Source organism: Glycine soja, chromosome 20, assembly GCF_004193775.1.
Source record: "Glycine soja cultivar W05 chromosome 20, ASM419377v2, whole genome shotgun sequence".
NCBI lineage: Eukaryota > Viridiplantae > Streptophyta > Magnoliopsida > Fabales > Fabaceae > Glycine > Glycine soja.
Window position 1 is genome coordinate 45335089 of NC_041021.1, and position 27589 is coordinate 45362677.

The 27589-nt window shown below is 29.7% G+C and overlaps 3 protein-coding genes across 4 annotated transcripts; all 3 read right to left on the reverse strand.

The window, feature by feature from the left end:
• Positions 1-1437: 1437 nt before the first annotated feature.
• Positions 1438-6545, reverse strand: LOC114403810 (peptidyl-prolyl cis-trans isomerase CYP21-4-like). 2 transcript variants are annotated; one of them, XM_028366985.1, is made up of 8 exons: positions 6330-6545; positions 5694-5850; positions 5096-5219; positions 4830-4880; positions 4412-4497; positions 2687-2818; positions 2428-2578; positions 1438-1955 (listed from the first exon to the last, which is right to left on the reverse strand). In XM_028366985.1, the coding sequence occupies exons 2-8, from the start codon at positions 5843-5845 to the stop codon at positions 1869-1871; spliced, it is 783 nt and encodes a 260-aa protein (XP_028222786.1). In that variant the 5' UTR covers positions 5846-5850; positions 6330-6545; the 3' UTR covers positions 1438-1868. The 2 variants fall into 2 exon arrangements, with proteins under 2 accessions (XP_028222786.1, XP_028222787.1); XM_028366986.1 differs by having other exon boundaries at positions 5096-5135; positions 6330-6542.
• Positions 6546-14586: 8041 nt separating this feature from the next.
• Positions 14587-17209, reverse strand: LOC114401383 (trihelix transcription factor ASR3-like). Its single transcript, XM_028363895.1, has 2 exons — positions 16337-17209; positions 14587-15240 (listed from the first exon to the last, which is right to left on the reverse strand). The coding sequence occupies exons 1-2, from the start codon at positions 17010-17012 to the stop codon at positions 14921-14923; spliced, it is 996 nt and encodes a 331-aa protein (XP_028219696.1). The 5' UTR covers positions 17013-17209; the 3' UTR covers positions 14587-14920.
• A 4143-nt stretch (positions 17210-21352) lies between these two features.
• On the reverse strand, positions 21353-22848 carry LOC114401271 (membrane protein PM19L-like). The gene is made up of 3 exons (XM_028363747.1): positions 22599-22848; positions 22134-22311; positions 21353-21903 (listed from the first exon to the last, which is right to left on the reverse strand). The coding sequence occupies exons 1-3, from the start codon at positions 22723-22725 to the stop codon at positions 21663-21665; spliced, it is 546 nt and encodes a 181-aa protein (XP_028219548.1). The 5' UTR covers positions 22726-22848; the 3' UTR covers positions 21353-21662.
• Between the last annotated feature and the right edge of the window lie 4741 nt (positions 22849-27589).

A 27589-nucleotide genomic window follows, 5' to 3' on the forward strand; every position in this document is an offset into this window, starting at 1 on the left:
TTAAAGTATTTTATTGTAACACTATTCTGAAAAGTACTAATGGAAATTGGCACCAAAAAACCATCCGTTGAGTTAACCAATGGATGATATTAAAATTTAATCTTAAAGAATTAAATTGATAAATGAAATCATCTGAAAAATATTAAATTAACAACAATTGTATCTTTCATGTACTCCAATAAATTACTACTCATTTAAACTATGGCTCACTCAAAATTTAATATAAATAGTAGTACACAAATTCAAGGCAAGTTGTCACCCGTTTATTGGTTTAATACACGAATTTTACCTAGTAGACTAATGAATTTCAAGAAACATTAATTAATTAATAATTTTTTTGGTGACTGAAGCCCTCTCATTTGTTTACTCCAGCTTTGGATACCCAAGGTCATCAGCCACTTCCTTATTGGCCCACTCCTTTGACTTTGGGTCCCACCTGACGAACACATGTGCTCATGCCTAGAAAAAACAGCATCCTCTCTTGTTTCTTATCTTATACTATTTCACTAAAATAAATCCTTTATTGAAAACAAAAAAGGAATCAAAAAGGGAAAACTATTACCTTCAAGACACATTATAGAACATATACATTTTTTTATTTTAAAATACTTGAATTCTTCCAATAAAGTTGAATTGCCTATGTGGATTTCAGTTTGTACCATTTTACTAGCATAGTCGAATAGCCTCAGTTATGCCCGCAAAAATCATGATTGGACAACCTCCCCAACGCTGAATTCAGGAACCCATGAAGAATGAAAACGCATAAACAATGAATTTAATTCCTCTAAAGTGAAGAAAAAAGTTTGTTAAGTGAGAAAATGAAGATTTATCCACTGTCAATTTAAATAGTTTAAGTTTATAATATACAATAATTTCACAGTAAATAATTAATTAGTTTCTCATTTTACAACCTTTTATCATTTTAGGACCAAACCTCATGAACAAATCCTAGAGTCCAATACAACTGGACCCACCGTTTTGCAAATGAAGCAGCTACATGAACAAATATGGTACATGTACCGTGAGAAGCATGTTGCCTACAAAATTTTCACCAATCACTAATATTCGGTGTTCTCCCATTGTTGCTTAAAATAATATTTCAGTCTCTCTTGAGTTAGGCCACTGCAAAAAGTAGCTTTATCCCCAACCAGAGTGTGACAAGAACCTCATACAGGATAGTCAATCTATTGGCAAAGAAGATCACTAAACAAGGTTCAGACTTTGTTTTGCCAGCATATTCCAACTGTACACTTCATATTTCCCAAGAATGATGATGGCTTATCATACTAATTACACAAAAACACCAAGTTTCATTTCCTAAGACTTGATAGTAGTCACTCTCCAACTGCTACTGTGTTAATGAAGTTAAAGGTTATGGCTTTTATAACCAAATGAAAATGTGACTTACAAAGCTTACCATTCTGACTCACCACCAAATTGGCCATCAATAGAAACACAATTGATACATTAAGTCATGAACTGCATAAGGAAGTAATGTTGTGATCTCATGGAGGTTACAAATGAAAAGTAATGTCACAAAAAAATGTGATATTATCAAACCTTTCAAGCAAAATGCAAAAGCCTTCCTACAAACCTAATCTGCCCCCCAATTTTTTCAAAGAAAAAGAAAGAAAAACAAACAGATAAATTAAAAGGATGTAAGGAAAGGAGATTGCATAATCCCCGTGTTAAATAAAAACGCAATAGCAAAAACAACATCAAGGCTCAAACACTTGATAGATGCAGCCCAGGCAAAATTCTCAAGGTTCATCCCTGTACAAAAGATTTGACCAGTGTCCCCCAAAACAGGTTAACAGCTAAGTATCACAGCTAATTATGATCTTGATCTAGCAGAGAACCTTCAGACATCAGACCTTCTGTTTAAGAGTCACATCAAGTATCCCGATAGATACTTTAGGCTTGTAATGTTCATCTGTATCCACTTCTTCAATTTCCTGGCACAGGATTACAAACATTTCAATATCAACCTTAATCATGAAACTCCTTGACATTGCACAGAAACAAGAAACATAAGTAATATAACTGATATTCAAAGAGCTTCATGTATTTTCATTCCAAACACAACAGAAAATCTCAGAGTATTAACTCCATTTATACAGACGTCAAGAGTTGTATGTTATCTACCTTCTAAAACCACTATTGTGGTTATTACTTAGTTCTAAAAAATTATTATAAACATCTGCAAGGTGATAAATCTACAAATATTGGTTTTAAAAACACTTAGAACCTTTGTTGTTTGAAATTAATTTTAAAAGATTACAATTGTTAACAGTTAACTCATGAAAAAAGAAGCAGAAAGCCTTTGTTGTTGTGTTGAAAGGGAAAAATAAGCAATAAAAGTAAAGGGAAAACAGATTTCTGCTCACAATATTGCAGACAAAATGAGGATAAAGTAAATTCAGTCACCTGCACAACATCCTCTCCCTTGATGACTTGCCCAAACACAATAATTTTCTCATTTAAATCTGGTATCGGTGCAGTTGTAATGAAAAGATCAAATCCTTTGTTGTTGTGTTTGCCCTTGGAAGTTCCAAGCATGAATGCTTCATGTTTCATACTAGTTAATAATCACAATGTCCATCAATTAGAAAATTATGATCATTACTGTCATTATGTATGAATATGTCAGAAAATTAAACTGCAAAAACTAGAAGAATAAGAAAACCTAGTAATTGTATGTTGCTTTCCTCTCAAGTTCCAATCTTCAGTAGCTCCAGATCCTTGGTTATCCCCTGCCTGAATCACATAGTGCTTAATTACTTTGTGAAAAAGCATCCCCTTGAAGTGTCCTTTTTGACTGCAAGAAAATTGCAGCTTAGGTTAGAACCATAAGCAGGTAGATTCAAACAAATTTCATGTAGCAAACCACTCAAGTCATAATAAACATACTAGCAACAAAAATTAATGCCTACAAAAGTTGTCAATCATATCATACAAGTGCTGGCCCCATATGTCCAATTTGCACTCTATGACAGTATTGCAATATTGAGTGATATGGCAACAGTCAAGTTGTAGTACTTAACTTGTAGTTTTCAGAACTGTCACAATATATGTTAAACATCTACGTAAAGTAAGTTCCATATAAAAAGTACAAATTTACAAAAATGTTATAGCAAGTTTTATAAAAATGTTAAACAGCTACTATTGTTGAAATTTTAGCAATTTGACAGAAAGGAGAAAAGAGAGAATATATTCCACTAATAGGATTCTGACTAAATGTGAGTTGTGATGTGAAATAATGCTACACAAGACTGACCTAACAAGTACTCTTATTTATACTAATAATATAGATCAAAGTACAGACTACAGATGTAGCAAAAGTTCATACAAAATACAAATAATCCCAATACACATGGCCAGGCAGGAGTGGGGAAGAGGATATGGGAATCATGGAACGAGAGGGAGAATGAAATAATGAAGGGGGTACGCAACCCAAATGGGGGAAGGGAATTTTCTTGAAAGTTTCATCATGATGGTCTTGGCTGATCAGAGAAGCCGATTCTCTCTCAGTAAGCAGTGCTCTGTCTTTTTAAAGTTAATTTTATGCTTTACCTTGTAAGAAGCATTGCTCCACTCCATTATCACTTTGATTTCTTTTCTCTATAAATTCTGAGAAATACTATATTGAGTGTTCATCCTCTGATTGAGGGAATTTCATTAATACTGATATTAGTTATCTCTTCTTTCTTTTTATCTATATCTAATTCCTATCGTTATTCTAGTTGGGGAAGCATTTGTGCATAGTACACCTATACTTTGTACAATTAAGCTTCTACTATGGTGTTTGAAATATGAGGGAAACTAAAGCATCTAGCTGATGTTTGGGTCATACTCTACATATATCTCATTGGACTTTCATTGATAAACAATTTATTTGCAGAGAAACTAGAGTTGAAACATAGCACAACATGATTCAATTACCAAAGACAGAAAACTATCTATGATGTGAATTATGGAGAAGACTTTGAATCTTAAATAATGATCTCATAATGAGTTGAGATGGAAAATAAGTAAAAGTTAAATTATAAAGTGGGTCAAATAAGGACCAAAATATATTTTAGCTAAATGTATCCAGATATGCACTTGATCCAATCAGAATATATTACTGAATTATACGAGCATGTAGCTTTATAGTTTATACCAATTCATTCAATAGTATGTTGTTAAGGATTATAGACACAAGGGGAAAAGTAGTGTAGACATAAGGAAATGCTATCCGACAAAGATTAAATTATCGTACTTATGTTTATAACATAACATCAATGTTCAAGCTTAACAATGTATTCCATTCCAGCCACAAGTCCAAACAAAAATAGAGTCTCCAAGAATCAAACCCTAAACCATCTAACAGCCTTCAAATTATAATTTCATAGGAAAAACAAGTACTCACCATAAGTCAATGAATTCATCAACAACTTCAGGAGCACTTTCCTTGTACAGTTCTATTATTATAGAACCTTTAGAGGTATTTAAAACCTGTCATGATGAAGAAAGAGGAAAGCAGTTTACAAGATAAAATAATTTCATTTAATGAGTATTCTAAAGTAATTTCATTGAAATTTAGGGTTTATTTGGTTTGAGAAAACATCTTTTGTTTTCACAAATAATTGCAAAAATCTCACCTTATTTTTACTTGTTTCCATTATGAATCTTTGAACAGAGTAAACAAATAGAAAACAATTTGGCATTTTTGTAATTATTTGTGAAAACAAGAAATGAAAATAGACAACATTTTCTCCAACCAAACAAAACCTTGACCAGAAAAGGTTAAACAACATGGAATTACTGGAAGTCTGGAAAAAACTTACAGCATATCCAGGCAGCTCAGATTTCTTGGAGTCCACAAAAGTATTTTCACCCTACCAAAAAAGTAGTTTGACTAAGAGAATAATTCTATTGACAAATGAAAAACTATTGAGCTTGCAGCAGGCCTATCTAAATGGGCAAGCTCAAACGCATAATTTGCACCCTTCAGATAAAGGAAGAAAATACTATGCAGGGGCATCAGATAACAAGCAACTATAAAAGGATTGAAGAAATATGAGAACCGTTAATAATGCATTTAAGAATGTACCTCGGAGACTGACAAGTGATCTTCGGATTGTAATCTTGATCTGAATGCATATAAGAAATGAATTATTAGGTAACAGACAATGTTCTTCTGAAGTTCCCAGTCTATATGAGAAGTGGGACACATCCTGTTAAACATCAATACTTACTACAATGACCTTGCCAGAAATCATATTACTTGTTCCATTTAAACTTGTCTCGCTAAAACGAAAATCACTCTAAAATGTCCAATGGAAAAACTTTTGTCCATGTTTGATAAACAAAAATTTTCTCCAGCCATAAACAGAACATAAACTAGAGCAACATCCGAACAAAGCGAAAAGGTTCGATCACCACAAATAAGAGAAGAGATCAATATTCAAGATAGCAGTTGAACCCTATAGCAACAGAGTCCTATTTTCTGACATTCCTCTATCTAGTATCAATTACATCTAAAATATCATCAGTCACTCATCATGCTCAACAAGTCTAGATGAAGCTGGAGCTCAATTTTTTAACACATCTTAATCCGTTTTCTGTCTAGCAAACAAAAATATATCGCATACCATTCCTCAAACTAAGAATCTTCCTTCAGAGCCAAAAACAGAAAATCTTTCACTAACCTGCTGGACCAATGTCTGTACGAAGCAAACAGGAAAAACCCAACCAAGGCAAGAATCAAAAAGTAAAATATAACAGTCACGGCACTTATCCGAGAAGGACCCTTCTTCCTTTTGCTTTGCTGTAGCAGAGCCTGAGGTTTGATCCTCGCCATTTAACCTAATATCCAGTTTCAAGGGTATCATCAATTTCCAGGTAATAAAACAAAATCAAAAGTTATGAAATATGATGAAAACCATAAAGAAACAATCAGAAATAGCTATATCATCCAAATCTTATCATTAACTTCAAAACATCAAACAAAAACAAAAACCCAAGTCATAAAGTTTGAAATTTTCAACATGTCTAAAAATTGAGACCTATGCTATATCCATTGCAAGATTTTTTTCATAAAAACACAATCAGCATCAATAGAAACCCCCATAATCGAATTCAAGTTAAGATCCAACAATCAGAAGACGGATGCATCCACTGAGATTTGGGGAAAAGCAAAAACTTTATTCAGGACCGTGGAAAAAGGGAAGAAATTAAACAATACCCAGTAATTCTTAGAAGGCAAACACGGCATTATTTTTTAAAAGTTGGGATATTTTGGAAAGAAAAAGAAAGAAAGGAAAAAGGGTGAGAAGAGGTAGAACCTGCGGGAGTATGTGCCTGAAGCAGAGGATCAGGCACGTAGTGGATCGAAGAGAAGAAAAGGACACGATGTTGTGTTGGGTTTAGAAAAGGAACAGAACATGAATCAACGAACGTGTGCGTGGGTGGTTTCTTCGATTCAAATTCAATGATGATAGGCGAAAAATACGTGGTACGATACAAGATTCCGACCGGAGTTTTCCAATGTTGCCGGGTCATTTATTACGTATTTTATCCATTAAATCTAATTTAATTAGTGATATTGATTAATTAGTTATATGAAAGGACGAAATTTCTTTACATTATGCTCAATTATGAACCTTTAGATTTTGGGTTCAAAGTTACATTTACAACCAAATTTGTAACTTCTCACATGTAAAATTCTGGTTTCTTTTTCTAACTCGGCCAATTTCTTAGAGTTTATCTAATACTTACTTAAGAAATGGAGTAAGGAAAATCTTCACTGATCTATTCTTAAAAAATGGAATATAAATTAAATACATAATTTGTTGAAAAGTGAACTCTCATTCTTCTTGTTCTCTCAATTAAATGCATTATTTGATCTTTTTAATAGTATATTTTTTCTAATTTATTTTTTATCTTTTTTCTAATCAAATTTTAATAATTTTTTATAAAAAAAATCGTTAATAGATGAAAATAATTTTATATTACAATTTAAAATGTTGATTATAAATACTCAATACAAATTATGTTTTTAAAAATAATTATTTCATATAAATTGTAATTATATGAGAAATATGTAACATATACAACTAATGTACAGACTAAAATATTAATAGTTTTTTAAAATGAAAATCAAATTTAAAATATAATTACAGTTACAGATAAGAGTTTGTCTAATAAAAAAAATTAGTCTCCACGAAAAAAAAATGCTATCCAAATATTTGTTAGGAAAGACATTGTGAATTAGTATCTGACCGTACTTTAAGTATATTCATTTCTTTTATAAAAAAAAGTACAATCATATCTTATAAAATATATAAGCATATTTATGTGAAAAAAATAAAATATGTATATTTAAAATTGAGAAATAATTTCATGACATAGTTTTAGTTTTTTTAGTTATTAATTTTAACTTCCGAAGTATATTGAAAAATTTAATATAACTTCAAAATAATAAATTTAAAAATAAAATAAAAATGTTGGAATCTAATATTATAAATTAAAAATACTCATTTTGTACGGTAAGACTTTTACTCCCTATACTTTCTTAATTAGATATTTGTAATATGCTTTTTTCTTTCTTTAAATGTGCATTTCACACATTACATCCATAATTAGCCAAAATCTTATCCTCTCAATCATCTTAAAATTTTTCTTATTTTATCTTTATATGTATAATTTATTTTCTTTACTAATTATCTTTGTTAATCTTTTTTTCTTTTATCTATATCTCTAAATTCAATTTTAATCTTTGAAATTCTCAATAGTCAATAGCAATAGTAGATCTCAATTTAAATTAATCATTGTACATTTACAAAATAATTTATATATTCAATTGTTTGTATTTGCTATGAATTGTATTATAATTAATCTATATATTAAAAATAATTATTATTATGAATTTTAATTATAAAAGTAAATATTCATTACACGCATAATGCAGGAAAAAAAAACAGTTATTTTTAAGTTTTAAATAAGCATATCTTGAATTTACTTCCATATCATCTTTACATATAAATTAAAATAGTAATATATCAAATGAGAACAAAGTTGTCAAAATGATGTTGAACAGATCATGAATAAAGATGTAATGTAAAAATTTAAGCTCTTAAAAACTTGGTCTGAAAATAATCGAACCAAGTTAGTCTAATAGTTTGAATTTTTATTTTGTAAAACTTGTATAAATTTAGACTTGAGAAAAAGTAGGTCAATTTAGGTTATGGGCCATGGGCCAAGTTGGACCAAAAATCTTCAACCCACGAGAAATTCGGGTTTTTCTTTGTGCACCACGCAATTTGCTGGTATACCCAACACAAGATGAATAATTCCAAAATTACCCTTCCATAAAGTTCATACAGATTGCAAATTTGTAAACCTATTACGGATTGTCAATCCATAAGTGACCCCATACGATGCTCTAACCAACTAAACTAATAGATCAATTAAGTTATAAAATAACTAATGTTGTTATATATAACACTAAAATTTCTAATGTATATTTAATGCATATGTAAATTTACATAATAAATTTTGTGACAATTAATTTTGATCCAATAATTAATTTTTTTACATATATAAATTTTAAATAAAAATCATAGGTTTAATAAAAATTTATATATGTAAAAAATACATTATTAGATCAAAATTAATTATAATAAGGCCAAAAAATACATTAGTATATTTATGTTAATAATATATTTTTTTACACATATAAATTTTTATTAAATATATAATTTTTATTTACAATGTAAATAAATTAATTATTAAATCAAAATTAATTATCATAAAATAATAAATTTAAATATATATTGAATATTCATTAGAAATTTTATTATTATATATAATGACATTAATTATTTTTTATAACTTAATGTAAAACCCAAGAAATTCATGCTAGTTTGGCTTAATATGCTTTCACACCTTGGTTCCAGTAAACTTGCACCGAATCAACAACTTAATTTGTCACCTCTAAATAAAGTATTTTTAAGAGTTATATTTTTTAAGATAACAGTGTTAGGAGATTTTTCCAATGATAGCATTTTTTTAAAAAAAAAAATATTAACTCTTTATCTTTTTAATCTATCTTTTTCGTTTTTATTCCTATTTTAAATTTATTTTTTTAAAAATTATCTTTTAAAAACAACTTTATACCATAATATAAAATATTTATCATAGATTTAAAATATAATCTATATGTTATAAAAATTATTTATTATGAATAGAGTACACAAAGAGTGAAGCTTCACTCTCTCTCGATTATACATTCTTAATACTATTATAATTTAATTGTTTTTCTCTCTTTTGAATGTACATTTCATACACTACTCTTGCAACTAATTCAAAAAATTATCTCAATCATTCAATTAACCTATTTTATTTTTATCTATATACTTTTCTTAAGTCTATCTTTTTCCGTCTATCATCTTTTATTTCTATCTTTAAATTAATTTTTTTTAAGTATTCAATGTAAACGGATAATATTGTCATTCCTTTCAAAAGTCTGATGTTTTGAATTATGATAATTTCACTCCACTAATACATATAATATTTTATTTTTATTGGTTTCGTTCACTTACTAATACTTGATATATACATTGCCATTTATTTAAGCTTATAAGTAATTTTACTAATATTTTTTTATATATATCACCATAATATTAAATGAAATATCCATTAATTTTTTTCTACATTACTTAAAAAGTTGAATTTAATATAACTTGAATTAACAACATATTATTAGTCTAAATCTCATGGAAAGTGTCAACTATTACGACTTTAAGAATATGAGAAAAAAGTAATATTCATCATTTAACAAACCCCATTACTTAAATAATAAATACTACAACAATATGCTTATTTCACTCATTATTAACCCATAACTATTTCGAATATTTGCAGGACCACACCAACCCTTATCCTCATCTTCTGTAACAACATAGACATCTAGCTTAGATTTGAAGGAACTATAATATTAATAATTTGGGTTTGAAGAAACAATAATACCACACTTTCAAATGGGGGAATTTGTCGCGTAGCTGTCACCACTACTACTTATTAATATTTCTGTTTCTCTATTTGTTTTGACAACTATCAATGATGCGTATTTTCCTGTTTAAATTACATTTATCTTACGTGAACTCATGTTTTAGTGATAATTATAATTACATTAGCTATTTATATTCAGTGAATTGTATTTTAAGTAAATCCGTTAGAGTACCAAAACAATGTAATATGAGCTTAATAAGTGCATTTATTGACCCACTTTGATATAATGGGAACCGTGTGAGTAAGTATATAATCTGAATACACCAAGCTGCAAAATTGTCTCTTTTAATTTCTTCCCATGTGAAGAAATACGTAAGTAATCTTTCCACCGTCAGATTATAGGGATCACATTCTAATGCTCATAACTTGATGCGCTTAACTTTGTTACATTACAACAGAGATTATAGTCAGCTTAATTAAAGAATTTTTTCGATGTTCCAGAAAGTTGAGCCTATTATAGCGGCCCACTAGCCCATGGTTGCAATCTACAAAGAAAATGGGCCACACCCTTGTGTGTTGTATGACTTTTTCTTCTTGCACCAGCCATTTTTTTTTACACTCAACATATTTTTTATAATTCCAAAATTGCCCTTACATAATACCAAATCCATATGGTCCATATGGATTGTCAATCCATGTAGGCCGATATAGAATGTTAAAAATATGTTTTACGAAACAATTTAAAATTAATGGCCCATGCAAGTATGTGACTTTTACATTATTAGCACAACGCATAATCAACCGAGCTAATAGGTCAATTATGTTATAAAATAATTAATGTCGTATATGTAATACTAAAATTTTTAATGTATATTTGATACACATATAAGTTTACATAATAAATTTTGATTTAATAATGTATTTATATATATATATATATATATATATATATATATATATATATATATATATATATATATATATATATATAAATTTGTAATGGCCTTACGGATTGGCAATGCGTATAGGCTATACGTAAGGGTATTTTTTATTTTTTCCTCTCATTGATGGGTGTAGAAGAAAAATGACTGGTGCAAAAAGAAAATCGCATGTTGTATACAATTCTATGCTTTTAGCAAAAAGATTTTCCCAAATCGTCACATGCTACACACGAAAAACAATTCAATTCTCTCAGCATATATATATTATAGGTATCTTTCATGAAAGTTGAATATGATTTTTATGAGAAAAATTTTCTTTATATGATTTTTAGTTTGTAGATATTTTTTTAAACATGATTCATATCAGCCAAACAAAATTAGTAGGGGTGATAATATTTCATTGACCCACCTGAAATCCGACAATCCAAATCGAATTTAAACAAAATGGATGGGTGATTTCGTTTTATAGAGTAATTGAGTTTTTGCAAATGGATTCAAATGGGTCCACTCAATAGTTTTAGATTTTGAATAATAAATTTGTGAAACCTGAAACCGATTGAGTCCATGTGTGTAAAATATTAAAAAAAAAACTAGTTATAAATAGTTTTTTGTTTCCTTATTTGCTCCTCAGTTGTAACCCTAATCATCGCCCTCTCCCTTTCAACTCTCGTTCTCATCTTTTCAAATCTTGTTTTGATCAAGTCATCATTCATGTTCTCACCTTACCCTCAACTCCCTCTTTTCTTAACTATTGCTTATATGAATTGCTTAAAACTTTCTTTTATTCAAAGGTTGATTCTAGTATAGGTAAAGACTTAAAACGTTGCTCAAGTTTGATGTTAGTACCCTCTCCATCAAAAACAACTCGTCCAATTCAGTTCACACCTGATTTAATTTGAATTCGATGTAACCCGAAATCCAAACAGTCATATATATATATATATATATATATATATATATATATATATATATATATATATATATATATATATATATATATATATATATATATATATTGTATTTGTTGGTCAATTTTCAATGGGTTGAGATTTTTAGGCTCAAAAACCCGTCTGGCCTGACATGCTCAACTCTACTAATTAAAGTATGGTGGACCATTTTGACAACTCTACCCCCACTCTCATTGTACCTACTTTCCTCAAGTTTCAATGGCAAAAAGTGAAATATAAAAGAAGAAGATATATAGCCTTTTTAAAGAGGAGATATATAGCTAATAAATGCACTAACCAAACTACGTAACATAATAGCCAATCCATTGTCTTCATTGTTTTCAACCGTGTATGGCACCTCTATGAACAATCTTGGATCTTAGAGATTGTTTTGTTTTCTGAAACAAAACATTAGTTTCTTATTTTGTTAAAATTATTTAAAAACAAAGTGAGATTCAAAAAAAGGTTACAGAGCCTAACAGGGACGGTTGTTTTGAGACAAACCATGCGGTTAGGTAACATAAGAGGACAAAAAAGACCTAAACTTGGTTATTAAAGGAGGTGCGTTAGGTGATTAGGACAGAGTGCCAAACAAAATGTGGGAGTATTTGGGTAAGGGATTGCGTCGGTTATAAAGTATAGTACGATTGGTGAACAAGCCGGGCCTCTAGAGGTGCGACGGTAATAAGCCCATGACTAAAAGGAATTCAAAATTTTAAAATATTATAATTTTGTGATTACTTTTTTTATATTATTTTTATAAATAAATTAAAATTGTTATTTATTTTGTGTTTCTTTTTTATTCAAATTTTAATGTGACATGTTATTAAAAAGTTTCACTCTTTTAATTAATTTTTCTAACATTTTACAATCATAGATTTATATTAATTGAATTTTTAACTTTGTGGTAATATCAACATATTAAAGAAACATAAAAAAATTAAAACTATAAAGAAAATAAAACTAAAATTAGTATTTTCATAAAGAACAAAATATATGTAAATTTTGATATGAAATGATATTTTGTCAATGATAGATAATAATGATGAAGCTAAAAAATTTTTGTGTGACATCAAATATAAAAAATAAATTAAATCATAAATATAATTAATAATTTTAAAATATACATCAATGCAAGTTTTATTGAAACTCAATAAAATTCAACGAGAATACAATTTGATTTCAAAAATATAATTTCATCTCCTTTAAATCATTGTTACCTTTTATGTGGACGCAGATAAACAAATTCAAACCTGTCTTTTAATCTGTTCCTTTACTATTCTTATTTTAAATATAAATATTTATGTGTATGTAATTTTTTTAAAAATATAAATTAAATAATAAATAACATAAAAATAACTTAAATAAAAAATATGATACATTATTAAATTTATTAAAATGATTTTATTTGTTTAATAAAATATTTTTTATAATATATATATAATATATTTTTTAATACTTAAAGACTTATTTAACATTTTTTATGCACTCATAAAATCTCTTATTGGTGAGTTAAATATGCCTGGAAAGGCAGTCTGGTCTAGACTGTACTAGGCAGGAAGAGAGAGAGAGAGAGATGGGACGAGGAGGGGCATTTTGGGAAATCCAGTCTATCATGGTTTTGGCGTATATGAATGGGAGAGAGGAGGAGTGAGAGTGTGGAAGAGAGAAGGGTACATTAGGCAAAATGGTGGGGTTGGTGTCCTATGTGGTCAAAAGAAAATTGACTCAGACCCTTTGACTGTCCCTAGTGAGTGAGAAGGGATGAGGACTCTCTGCACTCTGTCACACTTGTCAGCAACCCCTCTCCCTCACTCCGTGGTACCCCAAAAACCACCTTCCATTCCCAAAATACCCCATTCCACTCTCTTTAGCAACACATCTGGACTTTACAAAATTAAGAAAAATAAATAAAATCCTAAGAGAGCATATACATTAATATGATATGATGCCAGAATGGGAAAAAAACTTAAATGTAGTTTTTGTTTTTCTAGTTTAAATGCAGTTTTAAGTTTCTTTTAAAGTCAACTTTCTTTATTTTTAAAATTTAGCAAATTTAATTTCATCATTTTTTTCTTAAAAACTTTCAAATTCTCATTTTCTATTCAATTTTTTTTACAGAGTGAATCAATGGAATCATCTTCTATTTAAATCAATCAAAACTTTAAATTTCACTATAAAAAAATCTTCCTCAAACCCTAACTTTATATTTTATATTTTTTTTCAAATTTATTAGGTTATTACTAAATTTTTATACCCCTAAACTTTTGAGGTTATTTTTTATCCTAATTTTATCATTATATCCTAAATATTTGAGTAAAAACATTAATGTACGAGTTTTAAGTATAGAAAATCCATGAAAGGCCAAATTTATTAGTTTTAAAAAGAGAAAAAAATTAATTAACATTAAAAATTGAAAAACCAAAATCACACATGATCCAAACTAAAAACTCTAAAGTATAATGAAATTAAACAAATGAAAGAAGTATAAGACGAATATAGAAATTAGGTGTGAAAAATCAGGAGTTTTAAGTTTTACAAGTTAGATATGTGGCGCTGGCAGGTATAAGGAAGGACAACAAAAGGGTAAAAACAACACAAACAAAAACTTCATGTCTAAAATTCGTGGCATGTTCAGCATTTGAAACCAGTCAAACAGCACATACGGATTTCTATAATTAGAGAAACAAACAAACAAAATGTAAGACAAGAATTAAATTATATACATAATAACAATCACCTGAACAACTGTGTCCCAATAAACAATCAATGTTAGGGCTTGGTTTGATCTCCACCAAAGAATAATGAAACATATACCATATGGATCGATCACATATCAGCTGCTGACATATAATCATGAGAAATCAATTGGTGGTAAAACCGACTCAAAAATATTAGACAACAATTGAATTTGAAGAGGGAAAGAATGGCCGATAGATATTATATGATTTTCTGATCAATCACATAATAATAATAAACTGCTAGCTAGGCGAGGAAGCATATATTATTATTATTATATGGTGCCATATTAATTAATTATCTTTGGCCATGGCGTTCAGAATTATTAATGAGTGACTCAATGGCACCGGAAAGGTTGGTGACGGCGGCGACAAGGGTCGCGATGCCTTGCCGGTGAACCTCATTCCGAGCTTCCTCCATCTGAATCCTCCTTTGCTCCAGCTCAATCATTTCACGGTGCCGTTTCTCCTTCTTCTCCTCACAACTCCTAAGAGCTCGTGCCAACACCGATGCACTTTGCATTATTCTTGAACCAAGGTTCTTAACTTTCCTACGTTTTGATTCCGACCCATCATCATCATCCTCACTGTGCTCAGTTCCTGATGATTCCGATCTCTCTACAATCAAACATGTCGCACAAAATCCGTAACATCATTACAAGGTTCATTATTAGAGCCACACATAATTAAATTTCATGAAATGATACAAATTATAATATGTGACAAAGACTTGGAACATTAGCTTAATTAATAATTAACCATGTGCATGAAATTAAAAATCGGCCACCTATAGAAAGTGTATGTGGAATTAATGAGTATTTAATTTGCATGAGTTCGGTTATGAGAGAGAGGGTATTGGTGAATGCATTGGCTACGTGGAAGAGGGAGACTAATAAACAAAAAGAAGGATATACTCCTTGCAAGATTAAATCTTTTAGAGTTATTTTTTATTTTTATTATTTATTTTCTTGAAATCTAATCATTATAATAAATAATTAATTTTAATAATTAAAAATAAGCAATGAGGAAAGAGTTTTTTCTCCTAAACAAACAGTTACTTTATTTAATTAGGAGTAAGATCTGAGCTTTTATCAAGGATTAAGGATTATGTTAATGATCACACCCAGAGGGATTAGGGAACTTAGAATCTATTTTCTTGGACAGCCCACAAAATCCATGACAATCATGAGGTGGTACCCTTTCACACACCGGTCTGCATGATTGTACTGTAGTGCCCTTTATTTATTTATTTTTCTCTCAGCGTTATTTTTAATTATTAGGAACTAAAAAGGAAAAAAAAGAAGAAAAGAAATTGAAAGGTAGAACATTTTCCCCGAGTTTTTTAATGGGGAGCAGAATCTTTGTGCAGTGGAGCAACGTGGTGTAAGATGCCACCAATGTAACTGCACTGGCGCACTCTCCACACGCGCCGTTCGATGCAGTCATGAGATAGATCAAACGGTCAGAAAGGAAGATGTATTTAAAACAGCATGGAAGTCATTGTACCGTATGACTAATAAAAAAAAATGGAAAATGGGTCCCATTAAGTGTGGCAGGTTTACAGACCCTGCAAGTTTGACCGATAACCCACACACAACACAACATCCAAAAATTGTCAAAAAGAACAAAAAAAAAGAAAAAACAGAGAAAAAAGTGTTGAGAGTGTGAGCTGTGTAGCACATTGCTAAGGCTAATGTTAAATGTTAATGCATACCTGAGCCTACCGGAGTGGTGGAGCTAACTGGCGGAGGAGGAGGTGGCGGAGGCGGCGGTGGTGGTAGAGGAGGTGGTGGAAGTGTTTGAAGTGGTGAGGGTGAGGAAGTAACTAATGGAATAGCCAGAGGTTGTTGATGTTGTCTTTGGGATTGTGTTTGTTTTCGTTGGAGGACATCGGCGATGGTTTGGTAGACTTCGAAGACCATGTTGGAGGGGAGGTTCTGTTCCTTACGTTGTTGTTTGTTGAGGGTCCAATAAGAAGGGAAGTGTTTGTTGTTGTTGTTGTCGTTGTCGTTTGATTTGGACTCGTAGTCGCGAACCTTTTTGTAATCGCGGAGGAGGTTGTCCCATTTGTCGTTGCATTGGTTCTGGCTTCGCAAGCAGCCATGGCTCCAGCAATAGTTCTCCACCCATTTCCACCGGAGCTCGCCGCTGGTTCTGGTGGTGGTGGTGGAGGTGCTACATGCAGCAGGGGTTTTGAGCCTGCGCTCGTCGTCGAGCTTTTTTGCAGTGATGAGAATGAGGGTCTCTTGGATGGTCCAGTTGCCCTTGCGGTATTCTCGGGCTAGGGTGGTGGAGGAGGAGGAGGGTGCGGTGGCGCCGCCTTGGATGAGTGGCACATGGTGGTTGTGGTGGTGGTGGGAGGAGGGTAAGAGGGTAGAAGGGTCAGACATGGTTTTGATATGGCATCAGATAATTGGACTAGTCAAGTGAAGTAGTGAAAAATGAATGAACTTGTTGTGTTTTTGACTGTGTGTGATATGAAAAATATGGTTATTATTGAAATGAGAAGGAAGGGGGGGTTTGTGAGGGAAATGAGGAGCAGGTGAATGATTTAGAGCATCGGTTGTGGAATGGTGCCACGTGCGGAGTAACTTGAGTCTTGTGTGTGCAATTAAGAGAGTTTAGATGCAGAGGAAATCAAAATGGACTCAAGAATGAAGGAGTTTGATTAAGACTTAAGAAAACAAATTATGGTCATGCAATTACAACATAGTTTTATATTTGCATAAAATATATCATGGGAATAAGAGATAATATTTTTTTTAAATAAATTACGTTTTTAAACTCTACCAATAAATATAAAAAATCAGTTCAGCCACCAAATCAAAATTCCATGCGTCATACTCTGTTGCATTTACACTTTTTTTTGTTTGCATTTTAAAATATTAATTCTTTTTTACTTATCTTTTTTACGTACAATGTACGAGTTTCGGGTTTAGTTTATTTTAAAAAATTAATGAGGTTAAACTACTTAATGGAAAATTTAAAAATAGATTTTCAAAAAAATTACTTATAGTTATCCTATCAAACTCATTGATAATATGAAAAATTAATGAATTATCAACATCATTATTACATTATTAATTAACGTTATTACTTTACAACAAGAATTAAAATAAAAAACTTTAAATCTTTAAAGAACTAAAGAAAAAAATCTTTAAAGGTCTTTAATTAAAAAAATCATACTTTATAGAGACTAAAAAATTATTTAAGTCTTAATAGATAAAAGCAAAATTATACAAATAATGAAAATCAAATTTGCAAAAAGAAAATATAAAATTCAAATTTTGATGATAATAAAGAGACTAAAAGTGTCATTAAATCTAAATATTTGCATAAATTTAGGTTAAAAATTGAATAATCGCCCAATCATATGATTTGACACCACCTTTTTTTTCACTTAAAAAAGTTTAGATTAGGAAAAGAAAAATTACTTTGTAAGACTAAGAAAGACCACCAATCTTAATATGAATTTATTGAGAAATTTACATATTTCTTAACCACAACAAAAATCTAATAATTAGACCCAAGTCACAACTAGTGTGAATGAAAGACTCGTGTTAAAAAATTTATCCAAAAGAAAATAACGACTAAATAATAATATAAAAATTAATAAGTATTTTGTGGATGATACATGTGATTTAATTTAATTTAATTTATAAAAATATTTAAAACTAAAAGATAAATATTCAGAATTAATTCAGACAAGCAAGTAAGAAAACATAAAGGGTTTAAATTTAAAGAGAAAAAAGATTATACAACTTTAAAAATCATTTAAAGGTTAAATAATTAGAGAAAAAATTAATATGAAAAATTTATAAATAATTAATTGAAAAGGTTCAATTTTTTAAATTGAACCTGGTTGATAGCTTAAATTTTTTAAAAATGATAAATAAATATATAACTCATTAGAAAAAAGTAAAAAAAAAACATTACATTTTAAATAACATCTTAGATTTATAGTATAAAATAAAATAATTATAATAAACCTTTTTAAAAAATCACAGAAATAATCACTTCTTGCGAGTAGTGTAAGTTTAAGAAATTCATTGCCTCCTAAACTGTTTCTATGACAACTGTTTTAGAGCAATACCTCTCACATTTATGTCATAAATTTTGAGATGGAATGAGGTATGTTTGAGGTAAAAATAAACATTTTAATATAAATTTATGATTGAAATTAATTTAAACAAGACTTGCTATTTGTGAATAAAAATATATCTTATTTTTGTATTATTTTAATATATATATATATATATATATATATATATATATGAAATTATTATTTATATAATAATAAATTATTATTATTATATGTGTGTTTTTTGTTATATTTATTTTCTATAATATTTTTCTACTATTTAAATTTTTTTTATTATTGTATTGGAACATCTGAGCAAGAAACTTTGGCTATCTATCCGCAACATAACAAGTGAAGCGATACTATTAAACACATTACACACACCAATATAACCTTGCTGCTTTCTTCACTAATTACTAATTGCAATGAATACATTATTTGTTATAAATTTTTAGACAAAACATAAATAAATACTAATATATTGTAAGTTATCAATATTTAAAAAATAATTTACGTGTTACTGATAAAATATCTTACAGTAGTCGAAAATTCTAAATTAATATATAAATAAACAATATTATTGCAAAATATCAAAAACTTAAAATATCAAAAACCAAAAGCAGCTGCTATTCCCTTATCAATAATTATGGAGATCAATAATAAATTATTATAAGTCTAAAATATATTTATCATGCAAAATTAATATGTTATTTTAATAACACTTATATATAAAAACGTCACGATTTGTAATGTTATAGAAAAAAAAATGTACAATAAAAAGAATTGTCCAAAAAATATATAATAAACAGTTCCATATTATAATTAATATAGAATCTTAAAAAAAATACATACAATATCTTAAAAAAATATTATAAATAATTTATTTTGAATACTTTTTTATTTAAAAAATACATACAATATCTTAAAAAAATATTATAAAGTCTATTTTTCACTTAATTATCATGCATTTTTCTTTTAATTCCTCTAAATATCATAACTTTTCATTCAACGCTTCATTTTTAATCACTTTAACATTTTATTTAATCCTTATTTTTTTATATAATAAATGACACATCGTGCTTTAAATAACGGAGTTTTATATCGCAATGACACATTGTGATGCATAACTGCTACATGCACCTAGAGCCGTCAAAATGGTTTCCAGCCCGTGGGTCAGTCTGGCCCACTACAGGCTAGAGGTGGGCTGGGCTCAATTTTTTTTAAAAAAATCGGTACTGACAACTCTTTAGCTCGACCCACTTAGCCCCTAGGTTAGGTGGGTTTAACCCGTGGGTTGATGGGCCAGCCCGTCAACCCATCAAATTTAAATAGTATATTATTTTATTTTATTATTATTATAAACTTATAATTGTTAAGAAATTAAATTTTTATTTTGTAGCTAGTAACCCAATTGGCAATTCACATTCCGTAATAGAGCAAGTCCAAACAAACGGGAAAAGATATAAAAGTAGAAAATCTAAACGGCAACCAGCCAACAAAAGTTACGGAACCTAAAAATCCCTAATAGTGTGAATTGCAAAAATTGATCTGGCGGCACCTCCACACGAGCCACCAACGGTGACGGTGACCTTCGAACGTTCAATTGCCCGTCACCACAGCACCGAGTTGTGATCGACCTCCAAAATGGTAATTTCTCTCATATTTTCATGCTTTTACTTTCTTTCCTTTCCTTTGTTAAATGTTAATTATGCTTGATGTATTGAATCTGAGTTGAATGGCTTTTAACTGTGAACCGAGTTGAATCCGAGTTTAATTTTTTTCCTTTTCTTTGTTAACTACAGGTGCATTAGATTGATGAAAATGACTTCTGACACTGTAAATCGAGTTGACTCTGTTGATGATATTGAGTTTATGGAAGACGAGGAAGAAGCCAGGGTTGAACCTAAACCAAATGCAAAGGAGAACAGAAGTGACAATAATGAGAAAAAAAATAAAAAAGTTAAGGTTTGCACTTCTATAGCTTGAAAATATTTTACTAAAATTGGTGTGGTAGATTGTAAAGAAAAGGCATAATGTAATGTATGTGGACAACAATATGTAATTGGTGGGAGTAAATTGGTACTTCACATTTTAAGTTGTTTGAAATATTATTTTTTTACAAAAAAAGACAGAAAAGTGGGCCAGCCCGCATAACCCACCAATCCGTGGTGGGCCGGGTCGGACCGACATTTTGTTAACCCACATAAAAGTGGGTTGAGTTGGGCTAGCCCACTTTTAACTCAACCCGTTGCAGGCCAATCCACATAGGTCGGACTGGCCCGTTTTGACAGCTCTAGATGCACTTGGTGTTATTGCAAGGCCAAAATATTTGTTAACGCGATTTCGGTAAATGAAAACACCGATTCAATTGATTCAATTGGGGTAGGTGCTGGGAAAGTTATTTCTATTTTAAAAATTATATGAAATAAAAAATTAAAATTGTAACTCAATTTTAAAATAGACCAAAATTACAAATGAAATAAAATAAAAGAACCAAAAGTCTATTTATTTTTTATTAAAGCACATCAATTGAATTTAGATTCGTTGTGTATTTACCTTGAATTCACAATATATGAGTTACCAGCAGATCATCTCAAGATGGGGGCGGAACGAGAAAGGGACAGAAGAAATGCATGTTAATTAAATCCGTTGAGAAGTAAAAGGTTACGTCTTAGAAATTTATTAACTTCTCAGTAAACATGAGAAATTCATGTCTGAGAAGTGGAACCCAAACATAGACACAGATGATAGAGGGCTGATACAAAATCAATTTCAGCCATTCATATACGTATACACACAATGTCATGCTACAAAGTGACCATCATGCGTAAGAAGACATTACACCATCCAAGTCGAACCAAAGACAATAAAAAGATAAACATAGCTCCAAAAGGTAAAATAGAACATGATTGAAATGAAGAAATTAACAATAAGGTAGTGCAGTGCAGTGCAGTGGTACTTAGACACGAGTTCCAGCAGCAGCAGACTTGTGCATTGGCTCTCCTGTAGTCCCTCCCACACCATGAGCATTACCATAGTCAGTGTCACGGTACCCGGGACCATACCTACTGCTATATAGTCCTGCGTGGATCAGTATCAGGTACAACAACTGTGTCAATGTGAGTATTATTATGAAAGCCTCCACTACCCTCAGCCTCCACCCTCTGTGCCCTCCTATGTTTATTTGCTTGCAAGCCAACCTGTTTCATTCATCCACACACACATAACTTTTTGTTACCCCTCATAACATAATTAATTAAGACCACCAAGATATAAGGTGAGTTATATGATAAAGACAAAAGAGAATACGCAAAAGATCGTGGGTTGGATCTCTTTTGGTGGTATTCTAAGAAACTTAGATTTAGAGATAAAAATAAAATATAAAATTAAGAGCACGTAGTGAGGTTAGTTTAGTTTAGGTGTGGTTTACCCAAATGCTAGAGCAGTGACTGCCCAAGCAACGATTGATGTGGCTCCTGCAGATGCTAAACTGTCACTCCTCCATGTCCTAATGTGATTCGCACCCAAAAGTTTGGACACTATGCCCAAAACGGCTGCTAGTATGGAGAAGATTAAGAAAAACATAGTTGCACCATTTCCACCAAAGCCTGAAAGGACATATAACAACAAGGGGGTCATTTTAATTAGTTAATTTAAAACTTTCACTTTTTAGTTTTTTCAAATGGGAATGTAACAAGGTGCTCTTTTTTATCACTAATTAACCAACTGCTACCACTTCATAAATTCAAATAATTGTAAGACCATTGTTATCTTAGCTTAGAAAAAGTAACATTTTGTAACATGAAGATCAATCAATCAATCAAATGATAACAAATTGACAAAATAGTAGATGGAAAATGGTATAGAAATGGATATAGGAAGTGTATAAGCTTACTAGGGTGGTAAGTTTGGCCATTGATGAACTTGTTGAGGCACCAACTAGCAAAGCCAAGAACAACAAAATACATGATCAAGTTAAGAAACAGCAATGGAGCTGCTGCGTTCCTTCCAACTGTGGCCATTTTTTAGTAGCTAGTGATTTTTTGTCTTCACAAACTCACTTAAATTTTGTAGATAAAGCGGAGAATTTCTTGCACCGATTTCTACTTACTTCACAATCTCTCTCACGTCGTGCTCCGTTGCTTGTTGAGGGTGGCACTGTGAAGCCATATAAATATAGAGACACTAAAGGTGCTTTGAAGACACGTGTCAATCAGCAAGGTCATGCATGTGTGCTTCCGTGTACAGGTGGTAGGACACTTGTCGTGGTTTGTCATTATGTTTTCCACATATCTCTTTCTGGCTTCTGCTTCTCTCTCTTTCTCTCTTTTCAAATTGTAATCAGAATTCAGAAGTTTAAATAAACGGTGCATTATCCAGAAACTTAAATTCAGGGTAATTTTTTTTATAACTTTAACTACGTTGTTAAAAATTAATAATTAAAATTTAGTATATTTTAAATGCATGATAGAAACATGAAATTTGGTTAATTGTTTGAAACTTGGAAGACAAATTTAATTTTTTTTAGACTCAAATACATTTAAAGTTATTATTTTTTTTAAGAATGTATTAAGTGAGTATCAAACTCATATCTTATTTTACATTAACATATATGTGTTGAGAATTGAGCTACACCATTAGATTTATTTAAATAGATTAACATATTATTTTATATAATTTTTTTATCAATAAATATCTATTGTTAGTTAAAAAAAATTAGTTGAAGATTGAAACCCACCGTATTCCCACTTTATACTCATTTAAAAGAATACCTTTTGTATATTTTCATTAATTTAACAATTTAGAAATATAAAAAAGGTGACGGGAGATAACTTTTGTATTTAAAAATACATTAATCAAAGTCTAAAAACAGGAATATCAGCATTTAGATTATTACTTGCAAGAATTTGACCCAAAAACAAACAACAAAGAGCTCTTGCAAGATTGGCTACAATAATTGTTGTATTTATTAAATCAGTGAGGTCTCGTTTTAGCAGGGTGGATATCTATTGGTTGAACACCTGTGCAGAAGGTTTCAGTCCAGAAGAAATCATTCTTATCCAATTGGACAAATATTATATGAGAATTTGGAGTGTTTCGTGAGTCGAAAGCTTCTGCATGGATGTTTTATACTACCATTTCTTTTTCTAGTATATTTTGTGTGTGTGGTTAAAAGGTAGTATTACTATATTCGCTCCTTCTTATATATTTTGAAGATTTTTTATATAAAAAAATTAATAAATATAATAAAAAAAATATTTTAATAAAATACTTATGCTATTAAGATTTTTATGTAAAAAATGTAATAAGATTTTTTATTTTATCATCTTTTATTTCTATTCTGATTGTATATTAATTACTTTATTTTTATTTCCACTTTCATAATAAATGTATAAATTAATTAAGAAATAAGGGTATAATTGATAAAAAAAATATAAATAGCATTATCTTAAATTTTTTATATGAGAAATAAGTAGAAGTATACTTTTTCGGAAAATTCGACACTTAAAAAGATCACAGAATTAAGGAATAAATAAGATCGATTAAGTTTTATATCATCGACGCTACAAAATACATAGCATATCACCACCTTAAAAATATACAACTTTTACATTTTCATCCCGTCAAACGTAATATTCAATTATTAAAACTTGTTTCTCATAAATAAAAATAATCTATAAATCTATTTATTTATATCTATATAATAATAATTATTTGCCTACCAAAAAAAATCTATATAATGATAAAAAAAGAAATCTGAATTATGCAATCATATATTCGTATATTGATGGTGAAGATGCAGGTTTTGGAGGTCTACTTGGGGGATTAGATTGTTGGCTTCATTGGGTTTATATGTTGAAATTGCCCCCATTTTACATGGGTTAAATGAGTAAAATGCTCCACGCGCGTACGTATTCACAGCTTATTATTCACTTGATTAAACACTCCTATTTAGTATTTCACGCATATGCTTTCTATCTTAGAAAGCATCTGTGAGAAATTGAATGGAGTATTGCAAGTATCACTTCGTCATATTCTTCGTGAAGGCAATTATATAGTGCTTATGTTTAATTTGGCTAAAATGGGAGCAACTCAATGGGAAAGCACGTGTATTCTATCCACCCCTCTTTCAGTTTCAGGGTTCGATGGATCTTCTTGGCTTAAAAAAAGTGAAACAGTTCTGTGTATTTGAGAGAAAAAAAAAAAACAGAAAAAGTGTTTTAAAAATAAATGACCATATTATGCCACAAAATTACAAGGCTGTTGTTAATGAGTTGAAATTTTTTCATGCATGCTACAGCGCACATTGCACAGGTTTATAATGCTATGTAAAATTACACAAAACAAAATTGGGTTGATGGGCTCAAAGGGATGCGGATGGGTTGGTGAATATTGCTGGTGGTATCATGGGTTTGCGTCGAATCTTGTTCGTGAATTTGCCCATTGGTATCGAAGGTTTAGAAGAATGCATGATGTGCAATGCTGAATCCCATAAACCAAATCTTAATTAATTTTATATTATTTAATGTGATTATTTTTAAAATATTTTTTGTTTAATTGAGATTATCTTCTTTTTTTTGTTGAATTGAGATTACCTTTTTAAAGATATTTTTTTAATTTCAAATTCTAATAAAAGACAGTTTTAAAAAAATACTATTTTTAAATAAATGATATTGATTAACTTTTTTGTTAGCATAAATTATTTTTCCTTCTTATATTCAATGTTGGAATACGTTTCTTGATTTTATCATCGACTCATGACATCAAAGTTTTGTTGGAAAAGGCATGGCATGTCTCTGCAATGCACTTGAGGATGATTCTGAACAAAGAAAGAAAAGCTTAAGGCTATAGCTCAGTAGTGACTTTTTGTGTTTTTTTTTTTCACATTGCGAATATGATTTTTTATGTTTCTGATATGATTTTCATATCCTAAGCGTGATTCTTCCATTCTCAACATGTTTTTTAACATGCTAAACAACATCCTAAACATATGTCAGTTCAAGGCAGTTTTTTTCTTTGATAATTAGGAAAAAACCAAAAGCAAACATAAGCAAACTAGAACCTTTTCGTGGTGACACCCATTACATCATCAAGATAAATTTGGTATAAACAAGAAGGGCAATGATCTAAAATTATCAGACTCAGAAGAGTTTCCGGTCCTATCAGACTCTGTTGAAAAGAGTTGTCGGTCCTAGCGGTACACATGGTATGTTTAGTAAAATTAATTATAAAAGTTATAAATTTAATTGGTAGTTAAAAGTTAAAAATTGATACGAAAAATTAATTTATTAAATTATAACTATTTGACAAGTAGCTGAAAAATATAAAATGATAAAAGAATAATAAAATTATGATTTTTTTAAAAAAAATTAAAAAATTGAATAAATATATTAAAAGTAAAATAAAAAAATATAAAAAAATTAAAATTTAACGTTTTAGAAAATACTATTTTAAATAACATTTCATAAATCATTAAAAATATTAAAAAATGATTAAAAAAAATTATTCACCGAAATAATTAAATAAATTTTTTAATTAATAAAAAAATTAAAAACTTATTAACATAATTTATACACATCATAGTCATGAACAAAATTTACCGCCCATGCAAGATGTCTCAACTCATTTATGGGCATGAGGAGGGAAGTATAGAGATGGAAAGTATTTATTTCTCCTCTGATTAGATCGATAGCAAGTTGAGAGTCAGAGTCAGATTCACAATCAATCTAATGATGCCTTTGTCTCTAGGTAACTTCAAACAATGGCTATAATTTTTTCACTAATACAAGGTGGCGGGTTAAGTATTAGTTAACTAATACATTTTTTTATAAGCCTAAAATCTCTCAACCGAAAATTAAAGACTAATCTCTTAAAAGATTAGTTAACCAACACATTAATATTTGTTTAGTAACTATTATAAAGATTAAAAAATTTATTATATATAATAATAATAATAATAATAATAATAATAATAATAATAATAATATGTGCTTAAATTATAGTATAAAATATATTTATATATTCTATATGAATTCTAATTATATTCTTATATTTGAACTAATCTATAATTTTATTTTAAAAATTTAAAATAGAAAATGTTTATTAAAAATAAGATATTTATGCTCTGTTTATTTCTATTTCAAAATCTAACTTCTAAAGATATTCTAAGTCTATAAAAATCATAATAATTTTGTGAAAATTCTTGCATTAAATATATATAGAGAGATAGAGTGGTAGTTAGTTTATTTCTTGATTCAATACGGTAGGAAGCAGGTTACGTGGACCACAGTCCACACGTGCCTTTTATGCAATGAGTCCTTAAGGGAATGAGATGCCTTGCAGTCATGAAAACATGTGCACAAAATCTCCACTCTTTAAGTTTTATTCTTCATACATTGAATATTAGTACAAAAATATTTAAATCATTACATATTAAATTTAGGAGTAAAAAAAATGGAAGAGAATATTTAGATTCCATTATTTTCCCTCTTTTTCCTTCTAAATCTTAAAAACAAATAAGAAAAAAATTATAAATGTATCTCTGTTTACTTTTTTATTCTCCTTAATTAATTTAACCAAATACCACATGTAACGACAAGAAAAGCAACTATATGATAACTGCTAAATAATTGTATTTTGATGATAGAAAATAAAGCAAAATTGTCTTTAAAAATAATTATTTAGCAGTTATTTGCACTTAAATATTAAAGAAGTGATGTTTTGTTGAATTTTGGCTGCAGATATAAAAACTGGAGGTGTAACAAGCAAAAAGGCTAGAAAAATTGAAGAAAAAAAGAAAATCTGAAGCAGGCCCAGTCCAATATGCGCGCTGAGCGCGCGTTACGCGCTAAGCTCGCGATCTAACAGAAGCACGCGCTAAGCCTG